A 22,392-nucleotide genomic window follows, 5' to 3' on the forward strand; every position below is an offset into this window, starting at 1 on the left:
AGACGACCAATGATATGCATAGTATTTCCTTGGCCACGTTGGCCTGGGGATTCGGGGAGCCCTGTCTTTCGGTGGCCTGCAGACCTTAGTCCTTGGGGCTTAACTTTAAAGTATCCAAACGTTTGACCCTTCCATGGGGCTTCCTAGATTCTCATTAAAGGGACCTCTGGTGAGCTCACCTCCGAACCTTGCAGATTTGCCTGGTCATGACTGAGTTTGAAGTAGGTGCACAGTTGAGTTGGTCTCTCTGGGACCCCTGCCACATATAATGTAACACAACCTTTTGAAAGATTGTGCTTATGATAGTACAATAATAACAGTCTAATATATGTTACAGATCTATGATCTATGATTCTAAGAGGGCAAAGAAAGAAAAATCACTTCTTGTAGGCTTTGGTAGGTTATTTTACACGTGAACCTAGACTTTGTGAGGACAGAATGTGAAGGTGCCTGAAGTCCACAGAAGGAACCTTGTGTCCTCATTTCCCTGCATCCATCAGAAATTTCCCTGTGTGTTCTTATGTGCTGAAATCTTGGTTTAATTTCCTTTCATGAGCAGAGTTAATTAATAAGCCTGAATCCTTTGCTAACATATTGGGGTTCATGCTGTTAACAAGTGGCTCTGGCATTAGGTTGTATAGTCAAGGCTTTTAAGAAATAGCTTATTTAATAAATTTTTAAAAATAACTTATTTTATAAGCACATGTCATAGTTTTATCATAGTCTTGCTGTAAGAGGAAAGGCCTCTAATAGATAAATTCAAAGGCTTCTCGATAAGATATTTATATGAGATAATTTTGGTTATATTTAATAAAAAATGAAGACTGGTTAAAGATGTATAGACTCTTGGGGCAATAATTAGCAGGTAGTTAATTGGTGAGGAAGTTACAGGTCTTCAATGAAATTCCATCAGAAAAGTTACTTGACCATTATATCAGCATGCTAATTTCTTATATGGTAGAAGAAGTTTCTGTTCCAGACCAAGTTTGAATCAATTGAGTCAAGCTATATCAAACTGTTACAAAAAACTATATTTCTCTTCCTGAAGAGAATGGAGTTTTTATTGACATTTTCCAGAATGCTTGTAATCTAGGTAAAAGAAAAATGAGTAGAGGGGAAAAAGAAACCATTCTCTCCCTTCTCCCCTCCTTCCCTTCCTCCTCCCCCCTGCACACATGCTAAATGGCGAAAATATTAGTTAACATAGCTCACTTAAGACAAATGAGTGAGAAGTATTAAGTGAAGCTATGTTAACTAGTATCTACAATTCTTATTCTGTTTCTAATTCCACAACTCAATAGTGCCTTAATTGATGTGATATTGAAATCATTATTTCATCTACTTGAGAAATTTATTTAGTGACCACTGTGTGCAAGCTTTTGTGTTAGATTGTGTCAGAGAGGGATGAAAAAAGACAAATAGACATGATCCTTGGCATCTACAAACTTATAATCTGGTGGAAGACAAGTACCTTACTTGCAAATCTGCAATTTAGCTTTTTGACAATTATTCTCCACTTTTAGGTCTTGACTGAGCATAGCAGTACTAATGTTAATTTGGAAGGAGAAAATGGAAACACAGCTGTGCTAATGGCATGCACCAAAGATAACAGTGAAGCACTGCAAATTTTGGTTTGTATATTAATCATTTTTGCATTCTTTGTCTTTTCGTGAATACAACATGTATTATTGTTATTTACAACAGTTCTTTTGTTTCTGTCTTTAGCAAAATATAAAATAGATCAGAAAAATTAGTTCTTTGTGTTTTTGTATATGTACATACCCCTTCAGTGGATCTGAGATTGCTTACAGAAGACTGACAGTAAAGCAATGAAAGTGTGAGAAAATTGGAGTGAAAAGAAAATATAGGCAGGAAAAATTAAGATGAGGCTTAATCTTAATTAAGATGAGGGGTGGTCAGGTTAGAATACAAAATACAAAGTATCATGGCCTGTATTTTGGTAAAGACTCCGAGCTTCTGATAGTCAAAGGAAAGCTGAATATAGTCAATTGCAGACTTATGGGCCCATGGATAAAAACTGAAACAAACACAGCCACTCCTGTTCCTAAGACCAGAAGATCTGCTGCCACGGCTTCTCAAACTGGAACTCTGTGTGATTTAATGACTAAAGTCCTTACACACGTCATGTCTCTGAGAGCAGAGCCAGCCTTCTCTCCCTGGTGGGGCTTCCTGGGGTGGTCCAGTAAAACGCTGCGGATGCCTGTCTCAGTGACTGACTCCTGTTGTTCCTGGCAGGGCTCCTATTTAGAATTCCAATAAACAGCTTTCTTTCAAATAGTCTTTAATCCGTTGCCTGTCATCCAGGTCAGGTTCTGTATTTTTGCCACTTGAATTTTCCTCTTCACCATCCCAGAAAGCAGGAAAATGAAAGAAATATTTGCCTGCTATTGAAATACACTGTACAAATATGGTTTAACATATTTACTAGATGTACTTAGGGACAAGTGCATACTCTGTAAGTTGTTATGATTGGGCCTAAAAGAGAATAAATAATTAGGAGAATAAAAATAACCATTAACAACACTCAAACCAAGAATTTAGAAAAAAGAACCTTAAATTAACCAAAAAAAAAAAATTGGAACAAATTAGAAAGTTGAAAACACCTTCAAAAACAATATACATTTTTAAAAATCTTATTTCTTTGAAAATATAATATTTATGTATAAACTGTATGATCACATTGTTCAAAAAAGCTTTTTCTTAACAATATCTTGAGTAACCCTTTATGAAGAATATCTTCCATTTCTGGATACACAACTTTATATATATATATAGGTATATGTATTATGTAAAATATATATTTTATATTTCTTTTATATATATAAAAGAAACTGATGCTGCCTTTAGAAGCCAAGATTACAGGTGGAATTTGCTTCTTCACACTTTTCTGCTTTTTCAGATCTTTTCTTTTGTAATAATTAAAGGTATTTAAAACAAAACTGAAGTCCAGTGATGTATAGAAAATGGTAGTTAAAAATGATAGGCTCAGAGAAAAAGGTAATGCAACATTCAGGTTTTTTAGCATCTTTTTAGTAAAGAGCCTCCAGTAGTGAAAAGACTGTTTTTCATAGTTTGACTAGTGTGCTGGCATATTCGTTTATTAATTTTACATAAATGGAAAAATATCTGGGAAATATCACTTTATTTGCAGAAGGAATTGAGAGTGGATATAGAAGTCATGATAATGTTTTTAAAAATCTCATTAATCCCATTGAAAATTGTGATGACATTATTTGCTAGGTTATCAAGATTGATATTTTTATGTCTACATTGTCACTTTGGAAGATATAAAATGTCTCTATTTCATAATCTTGGCCTAGTGCAAAATTATCTTCTTGCCTAGATTTCATATCATATGAAGCTTTCTATATATTTTTACATGGGCACACGATAATGAAATGATCTGGGGGAGGCACATAAATTCTTGTTCACCCTCGTGGTTTGAGATTTAACATATATCATTGGACTTTGTTTTTTCTTCTTTCTTTTCTTCCAGTTTAACAAAGGAGCTAGGTCATGTAAACCAAATAAATGGGGATGCTTCCCTGTTCACCAGGCTGCATTTTCAGGTGCCAAAAAATGCATGGAAATAATACTGAAGTTTGGTGAGTAGAGGCTTTCCTACATCACATGCTATAAAGAAGCCTACTCTGGTGGATGCTATTCATTTGAAAAGTATTTAATAACATGTACACATGGGCTTTTATGTAAGTCTAAATGCCCTTTCTTTTAAAAATCTTCGCTATTATTTATTTTAAATGTTTGTTGTCTTGACTGTTGTTTTCTTCTGCAGGTGAAGAACATGGATACAACCGAGAGTTTCACATTAACTTTGTGAATAATGGGAAAGCCAGCCCGCTCCACATGGCCGTTCAAAGTGGCGACTTGGAAATGATCAAAATGTGCCTGGACAATGGTGCACACATAGACCTGATGGAGGTCATTGCTCGCATTCCACAGGACACCTGTATTTTAAAATTGTCATAAATTATTTTCTAAAATGCTTTATAGCTCTTCGACAGTTAATTTAGATTGAAAGTACATATAAGAAATAGATATTATTTCCTTCTGTTCATATAGAAGCAGAATAAGAGAAAATTTCAACCCCCCAATTTCAATTTATGTAAGGAATATTGAGAATTACCAAAAGCCATTGCAGACACAAATATAGATACAATAAAGATGACATATACAGTTTAACTGCCATTAAATGAGTTAAAGTCAACCCTCAGAAGATGGTAATATGTTACTGTTGTCAGCCAGGAACATTAAGTCCCAATCATGAATGTCTTTGGTTGTAGTTCTATTCTGAAGAGTTGTCATCTTTTAAACTAAGGGCCACTTAACTAATTTCTAAGGATATTATGTGAAAGTGTTGACTGTGCTTGAGATGAGGCCTTTCTGACCAAAAGTATAGAGTTCTGGCCCTTTTCCCTGAGTTTTGGGCAGCAACATCAAAGGCTCCCCATCAAAGGCCTGTGCTTTCTGGAGGAAGAGGGGATTGGTTATTAATTCTGTGTGGTTTCTGGACACTGCTCTTAAGTGCCTTCAGTATAGAAAAGAAGAGCTGCCACTGTTGGTATGGGGTCTGAAGTCACCTTATACACTGGGTTTCCTACAGCAATGAATCAGACATGGTTCTCATACTCCTAGGAGGAAGAATGGCATCCTGATGATGATAGTGGAAGTATATGCCAAGAGCTGTCAGATTCCAGGGATGCCCAGTTGTTATCTGTGATATTTATACTGATGCTTTTCAATAGATTAGACTGATCACTATTGTTCATTTGAAATGTGACAGAGATTCCTTGGTTTTATTAACTTAGGAAGACAAAACTCACCGCTGCATATAAGTTATCTTCTTAGATTGGGATTGAAACATTGATTCTGGTATCAAAATTCTTTACAGAAGGGGAGGTGTATGGCCCTTCATTTTGCTGCCACCCAGGGAGCCACTGAGATTGTTAAACTGATGATATCGTCCTATTCTGGTAGCACCGATATCGTTAATGCAGTTGATGGAAATCAGGAGACCCTGCTGCACAGGCAAGTTTCCTACCTATCATTCTGTACACAGATTTTTAGTCTTCTTGTGTTAAATTACACACTGAGAGAAAAAGTCAGCACTAGTTGTGCTAGTAAAGATTCATAGTTCAAAAGAAAAGAACAGAGATAACAAAGACCCTGTGGTTCAACTGGAATCTCTTGTGTTCCTTGGGAATTTGAGTAGAATATTACTAACAATTAAATTTCAGAATGAAATCTTCAGTGGCATATTCTAGATCGGTTCTCAGTCCAGTGGGTATAGGCTCAAGATTAATTTTCTGTATGCTAAGGAAGTCAACATACAAGACTTTCCAAGCCCTTTCTAATCTGTTTCAATTCCTCACGTGTATCTTATTCTCATTTTTAATGACAATAATAGAGCAGATATATATGGATATTCCACCTTTCCCTCTGTAATTCCTTCTGCTAACCCCACAATTACAGATAAATGGTTTCAAAACACATAGTTTTAGGGAATTATAACACAGTCACCAAAACAAGAAAAATTTCTGTGGCATTTTGCAGAAATACATATCAGGGAAAGTGTTTGAAACTGTAGGCTTACTAGATGCTAGGATAGGAAACAGGCAGTGCAGTCTGTAAGTTCAATTTCTTTGGGAAAACAAGCATTGAAAGTTCCCCATGTGAGTGAAAGGAGTGGCTGAGATGAGTCTCTTTGTATCTCTTACACACACACACACACACACACACACACACACACACACACACACACACACACAGCTGTGAGCAGGCTGAAGCAAAACTACCTGCTGCAATAGGATATGCATGAATAGAAAGGATTTCCCACTTAGGATGAGTTGACAAACTAAAATTTGGTAGCATAAAGGAAAATTAATAAGAAAAAACAACAAAGTCAACAAAAGGCTAATTTATTTCTAAGGGAATAGAAATAATAGGGCAATTTGATAAGAATTTTAAAATAAAGATATTTGAGACCTTCAAAAACTTAAAGGAAGGCTGGGCACAGTGGCTCACGCCTGTAACCCTAGCACTCTGGGAGGCTGAGGTGGGAGGATCACTTGAGCTCAAGAGTTCCAGACCATCCTGAGCAAGAACGAGACCCTGTCTCTACTAAAAATGGAAAAATTAGCCAGGCATTTGTGGCATACACCTGTAGTCCCAGCTACTCAGGAGGCTGAGGCAGGAGGATTGCTTGAGCCCAGAAGTGTGAGTTTGCAGTGAACTACAACGACACCACTGCGCTCTACCGGGGTGACAGAGAGAGACTCTGTCTCAAGGAAAAAAAAGGGGGGGGGGAATAATCTGTTATGTAAAAATAAATATCTGAAGATAGCAGAAGATCATAGGAAATATATTGGCATTTATGAAGCCAGGACCAGGATTGGTGATATGAAAAAGATCCAGTTAGAAACCCTAAAAAAAAATTAGGTAAGGAGCAATTGAAATAAAACAAAAACTCAATAGATAGACTCACCTCTAGACCAGCAATTCTCAAACTGCTGCATGTTAGAATCCCATTGCCAATTAATACAATAGATTATATCAGCATCTCTGGGATAAGTCTCAGCAATTTTTAAGAAATCTTTGATTCCAGTGTTTAGCCAATTTGGAAACCCAATGATTTGGTTATAGTTAGAATGTATCTTTAGAACACAGCCTTAATATATAAATATGCTTAAGAAGAAATTATTTTAGGAAAATGGGGCTTTAATGTTATAATTTATTCCCTGAAATTATGAAGTATAATTAATATATCTTAAATATAATGCAACCTCTTGTGGATCTTTGGTGAGAATCAGCAAACTGATTCTGAAATTTATATACAAAGGGCCAAGAATAGCTGAGAGAATCTTAAAGAAATGAGATTTGCAAGAAGAAACAAAGTTTTAAATCATTAGTATTAACATTTGTTATGCTGGTGTTTTCATTTGAAACTTTTGTTTCATTAATTAACATTATCCTTACGACTGTGAAATGATACCAAAATGACTTTAATTCTCTCCATAATGATTTTTGGCTTCATAAAAACTCAGGAAAGCTAATGCTGCTTTGTAAACTTTTGCCAGAGAGGAGCCCCACAAAGAGGGAGCTTTTTGAACCCTGCAGGTGAATGTTAGGCACACCTTGCATGCAGCTGTTGTTATTCCCCGTGATCTCGGTGATACCACCCATTTGTTTTGTCTTTTATATCTTGGGACAGATGTTACTGTTCACTTCAGAACATCTTCATTATGATTATACAGGAAGAAATAGGTTTACTAAAAGATGAGGAAGAAAATTTTGTGATGTATTTGGTTTTTTAAAACATTCTTTATTTTTAATTATAAATACATAATAGTTATACATCTTATGGGGTACATGTGATATTTTGATACAAAGATACAATGTGTAATGATCAAATCATGGTAATTTTGGTGTCCATCACCACAAGCATTTATTATTTCTTCGTATTAGGAACATTCGAATTCCACTCTTTCAATTATTTTGAAATATACAATAAATTATTGTTAACTGTAGTTGCCCTATTGTGCTACTGAACACTAGATCTTATTCCGTTTATCTAACTATATTTCTGCACCCATTAACCATCCCTCTATATCCCCCCCTCCGCTCTACCCTTCCCAGCCTCTGGTAACCATCATTCTACTCCCTATCTCCACGAGATCAATTTTTCTTTCTAGCTCCCACATATTATTAAGAACATGTGATATTTGTCTTTCTGTGCCTGACTTATTTCACTTAATGTAATGTCCTCCAGATTACTTTGAAAATATCACCCTAATCAGATTCAATTATAAATTTTGAAAGGTTGCTATTAATTCACTAACATGACATCATGTTATTCAATGAAGAGTTAAATTCACTTTATGAGTTTGTAGCTTTATTTTATGGTTTTATATTTACATCCATAGTACTTTAATTATAATGTTTATAATTCTCTTTTTGTAGAGCCTCGTTATTTGATCACCATGAACTAGCAGACTACTTAATTTCAGCGGTAACTATTCCATTTACTGGCTTATTTTTTATTACTATTTATAGTTGAAAAACCATGTAATTACATGCTATGGATTTTCAAACACAAAGCAAATTTTAATTTCTTGCTTATCAGCAAAAGAAGCTTATAAAAGGATGATTGACACATTTGCAAATAGAATATATTGTGTGTGAATATGTAACAGCCAAACTTTATTACTGTGAAGTTAGAAATGCCAAAGTGTACTTTGGATACCCGTCTAAGTGCTTTTAGTGTGGGGAGTCTGTGGATGCCTTGCAAGGCAAGCTCTTCCGATGTCCTGTGAGTAGGTGCTATGGGACTCTGGGCCTGGGCGACTCCCCCAGCCTTCTTCAGCCCTGGTGGCTTTGAGGTGGAGGCAGGATGGGCAGCACGTGGGTGGAGCTTCCACCCCAACTGCCTTAGCGCCACCTTTCAAACAATGAAAAACTGAGGAATTGAAAAATATTGTCCAAAGTTTATTACAAGTGCAAACAAAGGTCTTTTTCACTTAAGAAATGGAATCAGCCAGGTTTTGAGTTAGATTTTAATAAGCTCTTTATCCAGATGAATATATGGTGAATTTATTAAACCCTACCGTATCAGCAAAGAATATATTTAATAGTTCCATTTGCATTATTAAACATGTATGTTATCTATAGCAGCTACTGAAATTGTGATTCTTACACAGAAGAATTCTGGAGAGACTCATCGTATACCATAGTTCATGCCATGCATGGTTTCCTGCAAGGCAGCCATATCTTCACCTGCCAAGAGAACTGTGGCAGCAACTCACTGACCACCACACAGTGTGCAAAGGGGATGCCGCTGCCATCACTGTTTATATTCAACAGGTCCCAGAAGAATAGGGAAATATCCACAGAGTTGAAGCTATTTTTCTTACTCTGTCCAAAGTATAGAATTCTTTCCTGGAAATTTTAAAAAGCCTCTGATTTCTTCTCACATCAAATATTATAACTATAACACATAATCATTAATATTGACTTATTCATTTTTAAAATATATGTACATATAATGTGATTTTTAGATTCAAATTTTCTCACATAAATGTTATGCTAAAATTTTACTTTGAGATTTGAATGATTTCAATTGAGTTGTTTCAGTTTGTCTATTTCAGATGAAGCCAATTTTTTAAAAAGTGAATGGTTTCTGGTGAATGTTTGTTAAATCTCATATGCAATAAATTTGGAAGACTTAAAATTATAGACATTTAAGATTCATTTTTAACAGTGAGACTAAACCATTGTTCTAGGTCAAAGGATATTATTTTTATGGTTTAGGTAATATTATATATATATATATATGTATATTATACAGCTATTGCCAGATGTCAGTAAAAAGCCTAACATGAGAATAATCTCATTGTTGAAATTACAAAAGAATGCCTTGATTTCTGATGTTACAACATATAAATTATAGGGACATTTCAAGTAATTTTGTAATTAATTTTATGTGTTAGCGCTAGCCATGATATAGACACTCTATCTCAATGAAATAACATTATTTAGAGATTGCAATGTAAGCTGATTTGTTTGTAAGCTCTTTCTTGAATGACTTGTTTTATTTTAGGGAGCAGATATTAATAGTATCGATTCTGAAGGACGCTCTCCACTTATATTAGCAACTGCTTCTGCATCTTGGAATATTGTAAATTTGCTACTCTCTAAAGGTACCAAGGGGGACCAAGCCATGCCTTTGGGATTACTACTCAGTTTGGTTAGATAAATATTTATTAACCATCTATTGTGAGCCAGGTACTGGGCCAGGTGCTATGAATACAAAGATAAACAGAATAGTCTCTGTGTCTAAGATAATTTTCAGTCCAGTAAGGGAGCAATATTTTAAAAGACAATTTCAGAACAATAACAGGTAACATTTATAAAGTGTTTATTATACTCCAGTCATTTTGCTGAACATCTTGTCAACTTTCTCTCAACGAGTCAGTCCTGTGTGGTGTAGGTGCTGTAACTGTCCCCATCCTAGATACTACCTGGTGCTATGATATTATAACAAAAAAGCAAGGTTTCCTTCTCTCGTACCCTCCTTTCTTAATCTTGAATCCCTCCATATTCACATTTTATGCTTTAAAGAGTAAGGCCTCATATATTAATGTCATGCGTCACGTATTCTCTACCCTACTCACACACACACAGAGTAACATAAACCCATTTTAAAAGATGTTTAGTTTTCTCATCTAAATAAAATTTCCTGAAAATTAAAGATTGTCAAGGTTTTCATTAAAAATTTTTTATTAAGATGAAAATGCACCATAGACCATGCTTTAAATAAATAATTAGAATTTATATTTGTATTGTGCTTTTTTTAGGTGCCCGTGTAGACATAAAAGATCATTATGGGCGTAATTTTTTGCATTTGACTGTACAGCAACCTCATGGATTAAAAAATTTGCAACCTGAGTTTCTGCAGGTAATATACATTTGTGGACTTTCATAAACTGAGTTGAGTTCAACAAAGAATAAATTGATGTTTTTATTATATAATAATATTTCTTATTGTGAAAGCTGATTCTGGAATTTTAAAAATGTTTTAAAATAAAGACATAATTGAATATTTAGTTGCAACACGGTGATGGTGATGATGATGATAACTACCACCTCTAAGAAGGATACATCGTTCGTGGTTTGATTTCCTTCACTTTGATCATTATGATTTGCATGTCAGTGGAAATTGAGTTTTTCTTCATCAATTAAGAAAAATTACTCAGCATATTTGACTTGTTGACAGGTCAAAAGCATTATTCCCATATTTATATTCACCAGCTAATACTGAGTGACTATCACATGTATGTGAAGTACACCACATTGTCATAGTAAATAGATTTTAATATTGTCACTGTCTTTAATAACCAAGAATATATGTATTCGAATATTTTAAAAACAACAAAATGTTGATTGAATTAAGCTACTTATGTGTCATTCATTTTTTATTTAATATACATATAAAAGATAATGTAAACCTAATTTTAATATCTCACCCATTTTGACTAACAGAACATATTAGCATTAAACTCTTAGGTGTTACTGGTGGGGGTAATGAGAGGAGGCACACAAGGAGGGGCTGTGGTCCAGTGTTTGGAAAATGCTGGATTAGGTACATTTTCCTACTTGCAGGATGTCTCAGACGCTTTAATATGGTAAGGTATATTATAGGGAGACAGAGCATTCAACTCCATCCACATTTATTTTACTCTAGTAGTACCCTTTAGGTTATTTACATTTTGCTCCCAAGGGATACGTATTGACCCTTCCTGGAAAATAGTGTCCTATGGAATAGTTTAAAAAACATCATATTAGCATAATAGCAGAATTATATGTAGAATATTAATTTTTCCCACAGATGCAGCCTATTAAAGATCTGGTAATGGATGAAGACAATGACGGGTGTACTCCTCTACATTATGCATGTAGAGAGGGGGTCCCTGTCTCTGTAAATAATCTACTTGACTTTAATGTGTCCATTCATTCCAAAAGCAAAGATAAGAAATCACCCCTGCATTTTGCAGCCAGGTAAGGGGCAGCCTATGCAACATATGAGCATGTCTTCTTTCTGTTTAATATTTGCTTTGAAACTATGAAACCTATTTTTTTCCAAGTTATGGGCGTATCAATACCTGTCAGAGGCTCCTACAAGATATCAGCGATACAAGGCTTTTGAATGAAGGTGATCTTCATGGAATGACTCCTCTCCACCTGGCAGCAAAAAATGGACATGATAAAGTAGTTCAACTTCTTCTGAAAAAAGGTGCATTATTTCTCAGGTGAGGATATATGATTGGTATGTTTATTCTCTTTAGCCATTTCAGGCTGTTTTCCCGTTATATCTTAAACTTTGATATCTATTATAACTGTATATCTCACTAAGTACTTTTATCCATCTTATTTAATACTCAAAACATATATAACTTCTCAAATATTGAAATGGAAGTCAGTATTATTCCCAATTGACAAATGAAGACATTGAAGTTTACAGAGTTGAAGAGTCTTGTTCAAGGTCACAGAATAAGTGGCTTTGTACAGACTATTTCTCAGAATCTTTGAAATACAACTCCTCATATTTTACTTCATCATGCTGCCATCTTCCTATGTAAATGCAAACTGTGGCTGTGTGTGTGTGTGTGTGTGTGTGTGCGCGTGTACATATAGACATATACATACACACACACAAAACTGTAAAGTTCAAAGACCCTACTTTTTATTCAATCTGATGAATCATGGACATAAAAAGCTCCCTTTAAGTGACAACAGGAGACATTAAACATTCCTAAACTTTATTATAATTAGAAGAACTCTAATATAAGAAAGAAAACCAAGTTAAAATATGTAAGCTTAATAAAATACGTGACATAATTAAATGACATTGTTGTGAATGGGGGAAAAACCTGGAAACATTTTATAGAGGTGCACTGATCTGTCTTTTAATTTCATGGAGGTGGTAGCAAAGAGCTCATTAGGCTCATGCTCAAAAACACATTTCTGTACTGATCTACACTGATGCAAATTAGTGATGGAGTTGCAAAATGCGTACTTTCTCAGTTCCTTCCCTCGTACAAGGGGACACCAAGCAGCAGACCTGCAAAGGGGGCCCAAGTGGACCCAGGCCACACAGTTGTTATTCAGCTACATCATAACTGAAACAGCGAGCTGGCTCTCACACCTTCAAACAGCTGCTCACTAGAACTGAAATTAAATAGTGTCAGGATTTTTTTCTATGTCTAATTCAGAAAAGCATTGCTAATATGACAAGGCTTGATTGTATTTACATCTTGAATTTCTGTGAGAAAGGGTGAGCATTTTTCAAAAGGATTGAGGAAGCATCTTTGAGAGCACAAGAGGAAAGTTTTTTCACACCTACACTCTTAGAAGAATAAGTGACACTAAGCTAAGATGTTATTATTATTAGCAATATCTATTGACCTGAAAGACAAATACCACCATGGTAACAGCTTTTTCAATTTTCAATGAAAAAATGAGACAAGATTTAAAATGGTGTGTATAAGTGTATTATAGCTTTGGAAAAAATATGGTAAGTCTACTTTCTCCCATCCCCAAGTGTTTGGTAATGTAAACACATGCAACATACAAGCATGTATATAAATATACTTTTATAGTTTAATCCACTAAATAAAAAATATGTGTGAACCACATTATGGATAGATCATTTGAGACTATTGAGCTTGAAATTAGCTCGTTTATTATAAATATGTAATAAATATTTAGTTGCCACATCTCAATTATGCTTTTTTTTTTTTGTCATCAGATGAGCCAAGTGGCATCCTTCCCACATTTCGTCTGTACTGTGTATGCACATCTTTTCTTAACTCTTTTTCAGTGACCACAATGGCTGGACTGCTTTGCACCACGCGGCCATGGGCGGGTACACCCAGACCATGAAGGTCATTCTTGATACTAACTTGAAGTGCACAGATCGGCTAGATGAAGAAGGGGTACGTACCGGGGTCCTCAAACTTACCGCAAATGGGGACATGGCAGAAACTTCCAAAGTGGCAAGAAAGCCTTCTTCTTAGCTGCCTGCTTCCCTTCCTTGCTCTATTCGCAGCTTTTTGTTGGGTTTTTAACAGGCGGACTCTTAGAGTGAGAAATGAGTAAAAGGGGAACTGAAATAGGAGAATACCAAGGGGGTATTCTCACCCCCAATCTCACAGAGGCCGGTCCACAGGCCATTGCTGTTCGGTGGTAAAGTTTTAATTCCCTGGTGAACCTGGAGAAATGAAGAGGGCAGGAGTGAGTTTTTATTAATATTATTTGGAAGTGTATTGATTTAAAGGATCAACCTTTATTAGCTGTTATGTCCTTCCTTTTTTGGAGAGTAAGTATTAAAATGGACATTCGTTCATGAAATGATGGAGAGAGAAGATTGTTTTTGCTTTAAAAAATGTTTTTATGTGGCAAAACTTAAAAAGTGGCAATCTTATAATATTTTCTGATTTTTAAAAATTTTTGCAAGCTCCTGAAACCCTGAATCTGTAAATCACTGCTCTGCTAGGTGATAAATCTCCCAGGAGTACTTTCTTCTTTGTTCATTCCACCATCCTCACCCTGAAAGCTTGTTCTTTGTCTTGTGGAATCATCCCTTGCAAATGCAATGCAGAACAACCCCCTGGAATTCACACACACATGCACAGACCCACCTCCCCTGCCAGCACACACTATGTTTCAACTATAATAAACTCATTATTTTGAAGCTTGATTCTGAACACCAGTTTTAAATTTTATGTGTTTTGGTATTGAATAGTTAGTGTTGATAATTTCTTTTAAGCACTTCAACAATGAGACAAGGCAGTGAAATGGCCCTCGGCTGGTTACCCATTGTCTCCACATTTCTGTTTCTGCTTTCTCTCAAAGAACACCGCGCTTCACTTTGCTGCGAGGGAAGGCCAGGCCAAAGCCGTTGGGCTGCTTCTGAGCCGCGATGCTGACATAGTCCTGAACAAGCAGGACGCCTCATTTTTGCACCTTGCATTCCACAATAAGAGGAAGGAGGTGGTTCTTACAGCCATCAGGAGCAAAAGGTACCCGTCTTCCTGTCCACTGTCATTTAGTGTCCTCTGGCATCAGGGATGACCCACAGCCAGAGAGGAAACAAGACAGAGAAAAGGAATAAGTTTCAGCCATTAAACAGCATTTTAAAATGTCAGATTTCTACATAAATTTTTAAATGAACTTTTTGGGTGACAACTGGCACATTGCTTAACTTCCTCTAATCTTCATATGGGGAGTTGCTGCTAAGAGCACTAGCCTTAGCAGCACTCTTGTGAGACTCAAGGGGTTCAGGCAGGTGGACTGCCTGGCACCATGTCATTGTCAAGCACACTCTGCCTTGCCCCACCTGAACTTGCCCAGCACTCTCTTGCCAACAGCAACCCTCAAACTGGATGTTGGCAAAAATATTTCCTATAAATCCTGTTGCTATCAGTGCCATCTACTGGAGCATCTCTGTAACACGTGATCTTTTATGGTTGTGGGTTTTTAAACCATACTCCAAGGAGCTTTAATAATGAAGTTCAGGGATAGTTTGTCTCACTTCTCGTACATAAACTTTTCTGTATAATCAGATAGGTACGCACAAGGGCTCAGTGTGGCCCAGCAGTGGACACAGAGGTGAATGGTCTCAAATTCAAGGCAGATCAAGCCTGTGTTTTTGAGGATGGGCAGTCTCGAAAATCTGCTGACCATTCCTTTGAAACACCAGTTAATGAAAGTGTGTAACCAGAAGTCTTCTGATGGTGATGTGGATATTCTAGATGGATGTGACTGATAGGGTTAACGGAAAATTTGCTAGGATCTTGGAGATAAATGGGCTTTTCTTTACTTCCTGCTGTAGACTTAGTTCCTCCTGGGTATGGTAAGTACCTTCTTAACCCATCTAATTATTAGTAGATGGTGATGAAGAAAGGGGCAAACTCTGTAATGTTCTGGCAGAGGCTATGCTTATCAACACACTTCATGCATGTTAGTCTGTAGTTTAACTCAATATGTGATGTATACATGAATTAACTGTTAAATATGGGCACAATACTAGGTTGCTGATGTATGTATGTAAATGTGGATTTCTCTCCTGACATAATCAGCTCTGAAAGGACTTACCATTTCATGGCTTGAGGAGAAAAAGAAGATATAGGCCTGGCTTCTTTGGGAGGCATTTAGAGAGGCAGAATAGTGATCATAGCCATCCTGGAATTTATCCACATTCCTAATTTCTATTAATGGACAAGGATCCTATTAATAGATTGATCTTGGTTCACATATTGGTTCCATTGGAACCAACGGGAAGCATTGCATTTCATGAATCAACTTAAATTTAAGTTTCTCCTGAAGATATAATCTTGAGTTTCAACTGTTTTGCAGAACATATGGATTAAGAATTGTGTTTGTCTTTTATATTTTTTTGTAGATGGGATGAATGTCTTAAAGTTTTTAGTCATTGTTCTTCAGGCAATAAATGTCCGATCACAGAAATGATAGAATACCTTCCGGAATGCATGAAAGTAAGTTCTCTAAAACAAAACTCTTTCTGGGTATATGCTTAGCATATAATATGATGTGAGGATTTATTGTTGTAATCACAACCTAATAATAGTAATTCCATCTTCAAATAAAGTTTCCAGTTTTCCATAGGCTATATGGGAAGTTAGTCAACAAGTATTTAATGGGAACCTACTTGGATTAAAGAATCCTATTAGATTAATATATGTAATCTGAAAAAATGTGGTAAACAGATTTTTTTAATTCAAACAATCCATGTCTAGAGGAAAAACTACAAACTGGTGTTTTCTGGCTGAATAAAGCCCCTAGATATGTTTTTGTTTGGAATGCATGTTATTGTTGTTTCAAATTTACATTAGTCACTAACATTTAAAACCAGGATGCTTTCCTTAAGGATCCAGGTATCTGGCTTCCCTTAAAAATGAGATCTGGTAGCTGGGCCGGCCTTCTCATAAGGCAAGAGTTGCTGGGCCAAGCAGCAGTTGCTTCCCATGGATGGGACAAGCACTCTCCCACTGGACACACCCCACCTCTCCATTTTGTGTACTTGGCTTCAATGTCTAGTATTAGTTGTCATGTGTTGTCATTCTTGTGCAATTGTTTTCCTTATACAGATATTTCTTGATATATGGCTCTATCCCAACTGTGAAGATAAAAGCCAACCCAAAGAGAGCATATGTTTCATTAATAATGGGAGAAAGCTCTTATGCCTGGCATGGTTCATTCATTAATATTATTTGCATGGCCTGTGTGGGCCCTTGAATGTGCGACTCCCTGTGTTGCATTAAATACATACCCAGTATGTGACTGGATGTCCACTACAAGAAAAACATGCACAGACGGTTGAGCACCTGAGTGTTAAAGGATGCAAATAAAAGACCTCCTGAAAAAGTTGGGATTTGAGGATTGGGACAGACATAGAATGATCAAGAAAAGCAGAATGACTTCAAATGTCATTCAAGGGGAGAAATATATTCAAACACTGGAGCAGTAAGACATAGTGACACAGGGGATAGAGGACTAGATTTGGAGCCTGGAGGCCCTGGGATTTAATCCTGGCTCTGCTTTTGCTGTGCCACTGTAGGTGAGTCATTCTACCCCTCTGAGCTTCATTTTCTATTTTCTTTATCTTTAAGAAAATGATGCTGATACTGATCTTGAAAATTGATTACAAAAAACAGAGGTAAAATATATAAAGTACTCAGGATAATGGCTGGCACATAACATACCTTGTTCTATTTTTATACTGCTCAATGTGGCTACTAGTACTACTGCTACTAGCACTCATTTTTTTTAAATTTTTTAATAAGTGCTATGTGTTAAATATTTTATGTGCATTTTTTCTTTATGATGGCTAATGTTCCAGTCTAGTGCACAAATGGCATACATATTAACTTTTTAGATGCCTAAATATCATCAAAGGGCACATAAATATTCAGGGTTGAGAACCTGCACCTCAGACTTTCTCACTTGGTAATTACAGTTATTGGAATCTGTTTTAATGAATAATAAGAGATAGATTTACATAGAATGTTTTCTGCAGCATTATTTATAATTGTAGAAATATATATGTTAGAAATATTCACATATGGAAAAAATAATAAAGAGTTGAAGAAATTATACCAAAATCTTAAGAATGATCTGTTATGGGATGATGATTGGCTTTTTTTCCTTCTTTTTGCTACTATATTTTCTAGTTAGTTTTCTATAATGACATATCATTTTTATGTTTTTTTTTCAATAAAATAAGGGAACCTAAAGGTCTTAGTTTAGCCTCACATCACATAGTTGATGCTCATACAACATTTCTGAAAAGTTGCTTTTACAACCCCAACCCCACCCAAGGCAGCCCATCCTTTCTTTTGCCTGATTATTAAAACTGTAACAACCAGACTTCATCTGGTCCTGCCTTGCACAGCACTACTGACTGGTCTTGGCTTTATTTTTCATTATGCCTGTTATGTCCCCCAGTACTGCCATCTGGTCACTAACAAAGACTTTTCTTGAAATTTTCGGAGTCTCTCTGGTACCCAAGATAGGTCAGGTCCCCATTTCTTCCATTCAGGGAACAGTCTAACCCTCTACCCTCCAGTTCTGCAGGTGGGGTTGACCAGATGTCCCAGGAACTCCTGGATACACTGATGAGGCCACCTGGGGCCTTGTGTTCCACTCTGGTTCCAAGAAGGCAGCCTGGCTAGGGAGTATTTCTTTCTCAGGATCACAGATTTAGGCTACCAAATTTGGGATGTCTCTCATTGTTTATGTACACAAGGACCCCACAAAAACATATATCTCTACACACTGTAGGGGTGGCTCTAATGACCCCATAAGTGTTCTTTCCTTGAGTTAAACCTCCAGAGGGTCTTCATTTCTTGTTACAACATCTATCCCCCACTATCCTGTCTGAATCCCCTCTGAACACGTACTCTCTCTGTGTTGGTCGGTGAACGAGGAACAGAAGCAAACACAGTCCTCCAGACTGGGGCAGCACAGAAGATGGCACCTAAACCACAGAAAGACCCCAGTGTTGGGATGAAAGGTCTCAATTAGGGATGATACATTTTTGCTGTAAAATACTGAGCACAGGAACCCTTAATACAGATTGAATATTCCTTATCCGAAATGTTTGGGACTAGAAGTGTTTGGATTCTTTTGGATTTTGGAATATTTGCATCTACATAATGAGATATCTTGGGGATGGGATCCAAGTCTAAATATGAAATACATTTATGTTTCATATATACCTTACACATATAGCCTAAAGGTAATTTTCTACAATATTTTTAATAATTTTGTGCATGCAACAAAGTTTGTGTTAAGTGTAGAATTTTCCACTTATGGCTCAAAAAATTTTGGATTTTGGAGTATTTCAGATTTGGGATTTTCTGACTAGAAAATCTATGTATTATCTAGAAGCCCAGAAAGACATCAAATCATAGGCAAAACTAGTGGAATATCTCTTACCCAAATTTTAGTACATACAATTCCATTCTCAAGCACATGGTACTTTTCTGAATCAGCTGGTATTTCTGAGGCATGTAGAAGTATTTGTAACACTTTGTATGTTAAACCTTGTTCCTGAATGACATAGATTATAATTTGTCCTTGAGGTATAAGAAGCAAAGAAATGGAAGGAAAATACCTTATGTGTTATCTTAGCAATGGAATAAAATCCTCTCTCATGTATAGCGTGCTGCCCTGCCCAGATTTCTTAGCTTTTTTTTTTTCTCTCTCGGAGGTTCTTTTAGATTTCTGCATGTTGCATTCCACAGAGGACAAGTCCTGTCTAGACTACCATGTAAGTTTATTTTATCATAATAATTTGAAATTTATTTTATTATAATTCTCCAAGGACTACTAAAAGTACTGTTCCTTTAGTTCTACAATCTATTGTCAATGGTTTGTAAATATTGGTTTTATCTGTTATATTATTATATTATCTAATTGTAAGAAAAATTTTCCCTTACATCCTCACTTTTCCCCTGATATTTTAATTGTGTCTAATGGCATTATTTACTATTGTTTCTAGTCTTTATATTTTCTGGGGTAGTCTTGCCAGAAGAACGAAGGTCTAAAATATCTAAATGATCCTTTGAGAATTCCTCTTTTTCCATGCCTATGAGTTATAAATCAATTGCAGAACAACCTTCTTGCATAATTATTTTTGTAATTAATATGTAATAATTTAATTTCTTTTTCTCCACTTGAAATGATGCAGCTTTTTTCAAATCACTTAATTTTCAGCAGAATTGTAGGCTTATATATTTGATTTGTCAGTAACTACTTTTGGAGTCTATACTAAACTAATTTCTTTCAAAATTTATGTCTTCTACAGATTGAATATAATTTCAGATATCTTCAATGTCCTTTAGAATTCACCAAAAAAGTAAGACCTACACAGGATGTTACATATGAGCCTCTTACAGCCCTAAATGTAAGTACAGTGTTCTCATCTTCCAGGCACTTTCCACCTGGGTTCTAAAATGTTTTGGTACAGGCTCACATTTGGTAGAAATGGAAGGCGCCTGGAGAGAATTCCAGTTTTATAGTTCCATGTCTGTGTATGCCATGTGGCCCAACCCTTTATTTTTAGTAAAGTAAGCACTTTTTTTTTATAATTGCTGTAATTTAAAGTTCTACACTTCAGTTCTAATGGTCATGTAAGACCCGCACCAATCCAGAATCAAATAGACCATGGACAACATAGTCAGTACTTGCTCCACACCTCTACCCACCTATATATCCAAGAGTTTCCTCCAGTGTAAACCACAGGAAAATGCAGGGGGTGACATTTTACAGCCACAGCTTCCAAGTTCAATCAGCTGCTGGGCTCCAAGGTAAAGTCTGACCATTCAAAAGCTCATGGCTCCATCTGGAGGGATGAACCAAATCTAAAGAAGGCTCTGAACATATAGCATGGACCTGAATTTCCTGAGACTTGCTCCAAACCAGCTCTTATTTCAAAGAATGCTTTTGAAACCAATGAAGCAATGAAGGTCATGCATATGATCCACTTCAGTCAAATAAAGGGTCTCATACTCAAATAAATAACTGCAGAGAAAACAGGTAACAGATGAGTAACATAGGCTCCTGGTTATAAGGAGAGTGGCCACTAGTTTCAACAAATTGTTGCCATGTGGCAATAGCAGCCCATGCTTGTGTAAATATCGACAACAAATTAAAATTGTGTGCATGCAAAATAAAACATGTTTGAGGATTAGATCTGCAAATTTTGGTCTATATCAGTGCTGTCAATATGGTAGCCACTAGTCACATGTGACTACCTAGTTACTGTTCGCCTCCATTGATCTGGACTCGCTGAGTGCCAGAGGCAAATTACCTGTCTCCTAACTACCTCCAGTGGTAGCTCAGACCAGTCCCTCCCCTGCCCAGTGCAGTCCTGGCTCAGAGCTCCAGGAAGTTCAAGATGCTCCCCACTATTATCCCGCCTCCTCAGAGCCCCACATCTCCTGTTGCAATTTTGCACCAACTTCAGGCAGGTCCCTGTCTGAGTGGGTGTGGAGGTCAGTAGGGAAGCAGGACGTTCTCCTGTGGGACTGACCCTACTTCACTCACTGGCCAGGTGGGTGCAGCCGTCCCACACTCTATTCTCTATTGTTTGTCTTGCACTCTCCAGATTTCACGATCCTATCTCCCATTCACCTTTTTTTCCCCCTGTTTTGTGTGTCCCATGCTGATTCTCTGCTGATTCACACCGCTGTTCTTGTGGGGGAGTGATCCACTCATGTGACCGAGATCTACGCCTCTTTCCCTGGGAGCAGGAATCCAGGAGGTCACCTTTACTCCGCCATTTTTGTCTCTGACATGTGACTACCTAAATAAAAATTGGTTAAAATTAAATAAATTTAAGAATTTATTCATTCATTTGCACTCGCAACATTTCAAGTGCTCGGTAGCTGCTGTGGTTTATGGTTCTCATATTGGACAGCACAGATAACAAGACATTTCTATCACAGTAGAAAGTTCTATAGAACAACGCTGATCTAGGCCAATGAGGAATTTTCATTTACCTTAAATGAGTTTATTTCCCTACATTGAAGCGTTTTGTACAGATCGTGGTACCAACTGCCACATAAAGTGAAATCTACAGGCTTACTGGGCACCTGGAGTGTGAAAGATACAGACTCATGTGGATTTTATGCACTCAGCACTGGTGATGGCAACAGACTCACATTTTTTTCTATGCAAACCATTTTAGCTCTGCAGAGCCTTTATTTTTGAAGGACAGTTTTACTAGTTATAGAATTCTTATTTAGTAGTTTATTTTGTTTCAGCCCTTTGAATATATCATCTCACTCCCTTCTAGCCTGTCAGGTTTCTGCTGAGATATTTACTGATAATATTATTGAAACTTCCTTATAGGTAATCAGTTGCTTTTCTCTTGCTGATTTCAAGATTCTCTCTTTATTTGTGGCTTATGATAGTTTGATCATAATGTGTTTCAGGGTAGGTCTCTTTGGATTTCTGATAATTGAAGTTATTTGAACTTCTTGAATATTTGTGTCCATTTCTCTTGTCAGATTTGGGAAATTTTCAGACATTATTTTGTCAAATAGGCTCTCTAACCTTTTCCCTCTTTTTCCTCCTTTGGGAACTCCATAATGCATATGTTGTTCTGCTTGATCATGTCCCTTAAATCCCATAGATTTTCCTCAGTTTTCTTCATTCTTTTTTCTTTTTGCTTTTCTGACTCAGTGATTTCAAACATCCTGTCTTTGAGTATACTCATTCTTTTTTCTGCCTGGTCAAGGTTGCTGTTGAACTCCTCTAGTGAAAATTTTC

General features: G+C 36.5%; 1 protein-coding gene across 1 annotated transcript in view; it reads left to right on the forward strand.

Annotated features, from left to right (window-relative positions):
* Positions 1-22,392, forward strand: part of TRPA1 (transient receptor potential cation channel subfamily A member 1) — a 48,276-nt gene that overhangs the window by 8,275 nt on the left and 17,609 nt on the right. Inside the window, exons 4-17 of the mRNA XM_045560642.1 lie at positions 1,524-1,631; positions 3,518-3,626; positions 3,815-3,960; positions 4,931-5,067; positions 7,999-8,047; positions 9,635-9,734; positions 10,392-10,492; positions 11,423-11,592; positions 11,679-11,843; positions 13,415-13,529; positions 14,449-14,615; positions 15,998-16,091; positions 19,328-19,387; positions 19,925-20,023. Coding sequence (XP_045416598.1) covers positions 1,524-1,631; positions 3,518-3,626; positions 3,815-3,960; positions 4,931-5,067; positions 7,999-8,047; positions 9,635-9,734; positions 10,392-10,492; positions 11,423-11,592; positions 11,679-11,843; positions 13,415-13,529; positions 14,449-14,615; positions 15,998-16,091; positions 19,328-19,387; positions 19,925-20,023 — 1,620 coding nt within the window. The remainder of the gene's footprint in view (positions 1-1,523; positions 1,632-3,517; positions 3,627-3,814; positions 3,961-4,930; positions 5,068-7,998; positions 8,048-9,634; positions 9,735-10,391; positions 10,493-11,422; positions 11,593-11,678; positions 11,844-13,414; positions 13,530-14,448; positions 14,616-15,997; positions 16,092-19,327; positions 19,388-19,924; positions 20,024-22,392) is intronic.

The sequence above is a fragment of the Lemur catta genome, chromosome 9 (assembly GCF_020740605.2).
Source record: "Lemur catta isolate mLemCat1 chromosome 9, mLemCat1.pri, whole genome shotgun sequence".
Classification (NCBI taxonomy): Eukaryota; Metazoa; Chordata; class Mammalia; order Primates; family Lemuridae; genus Lemur; species Lemur catta.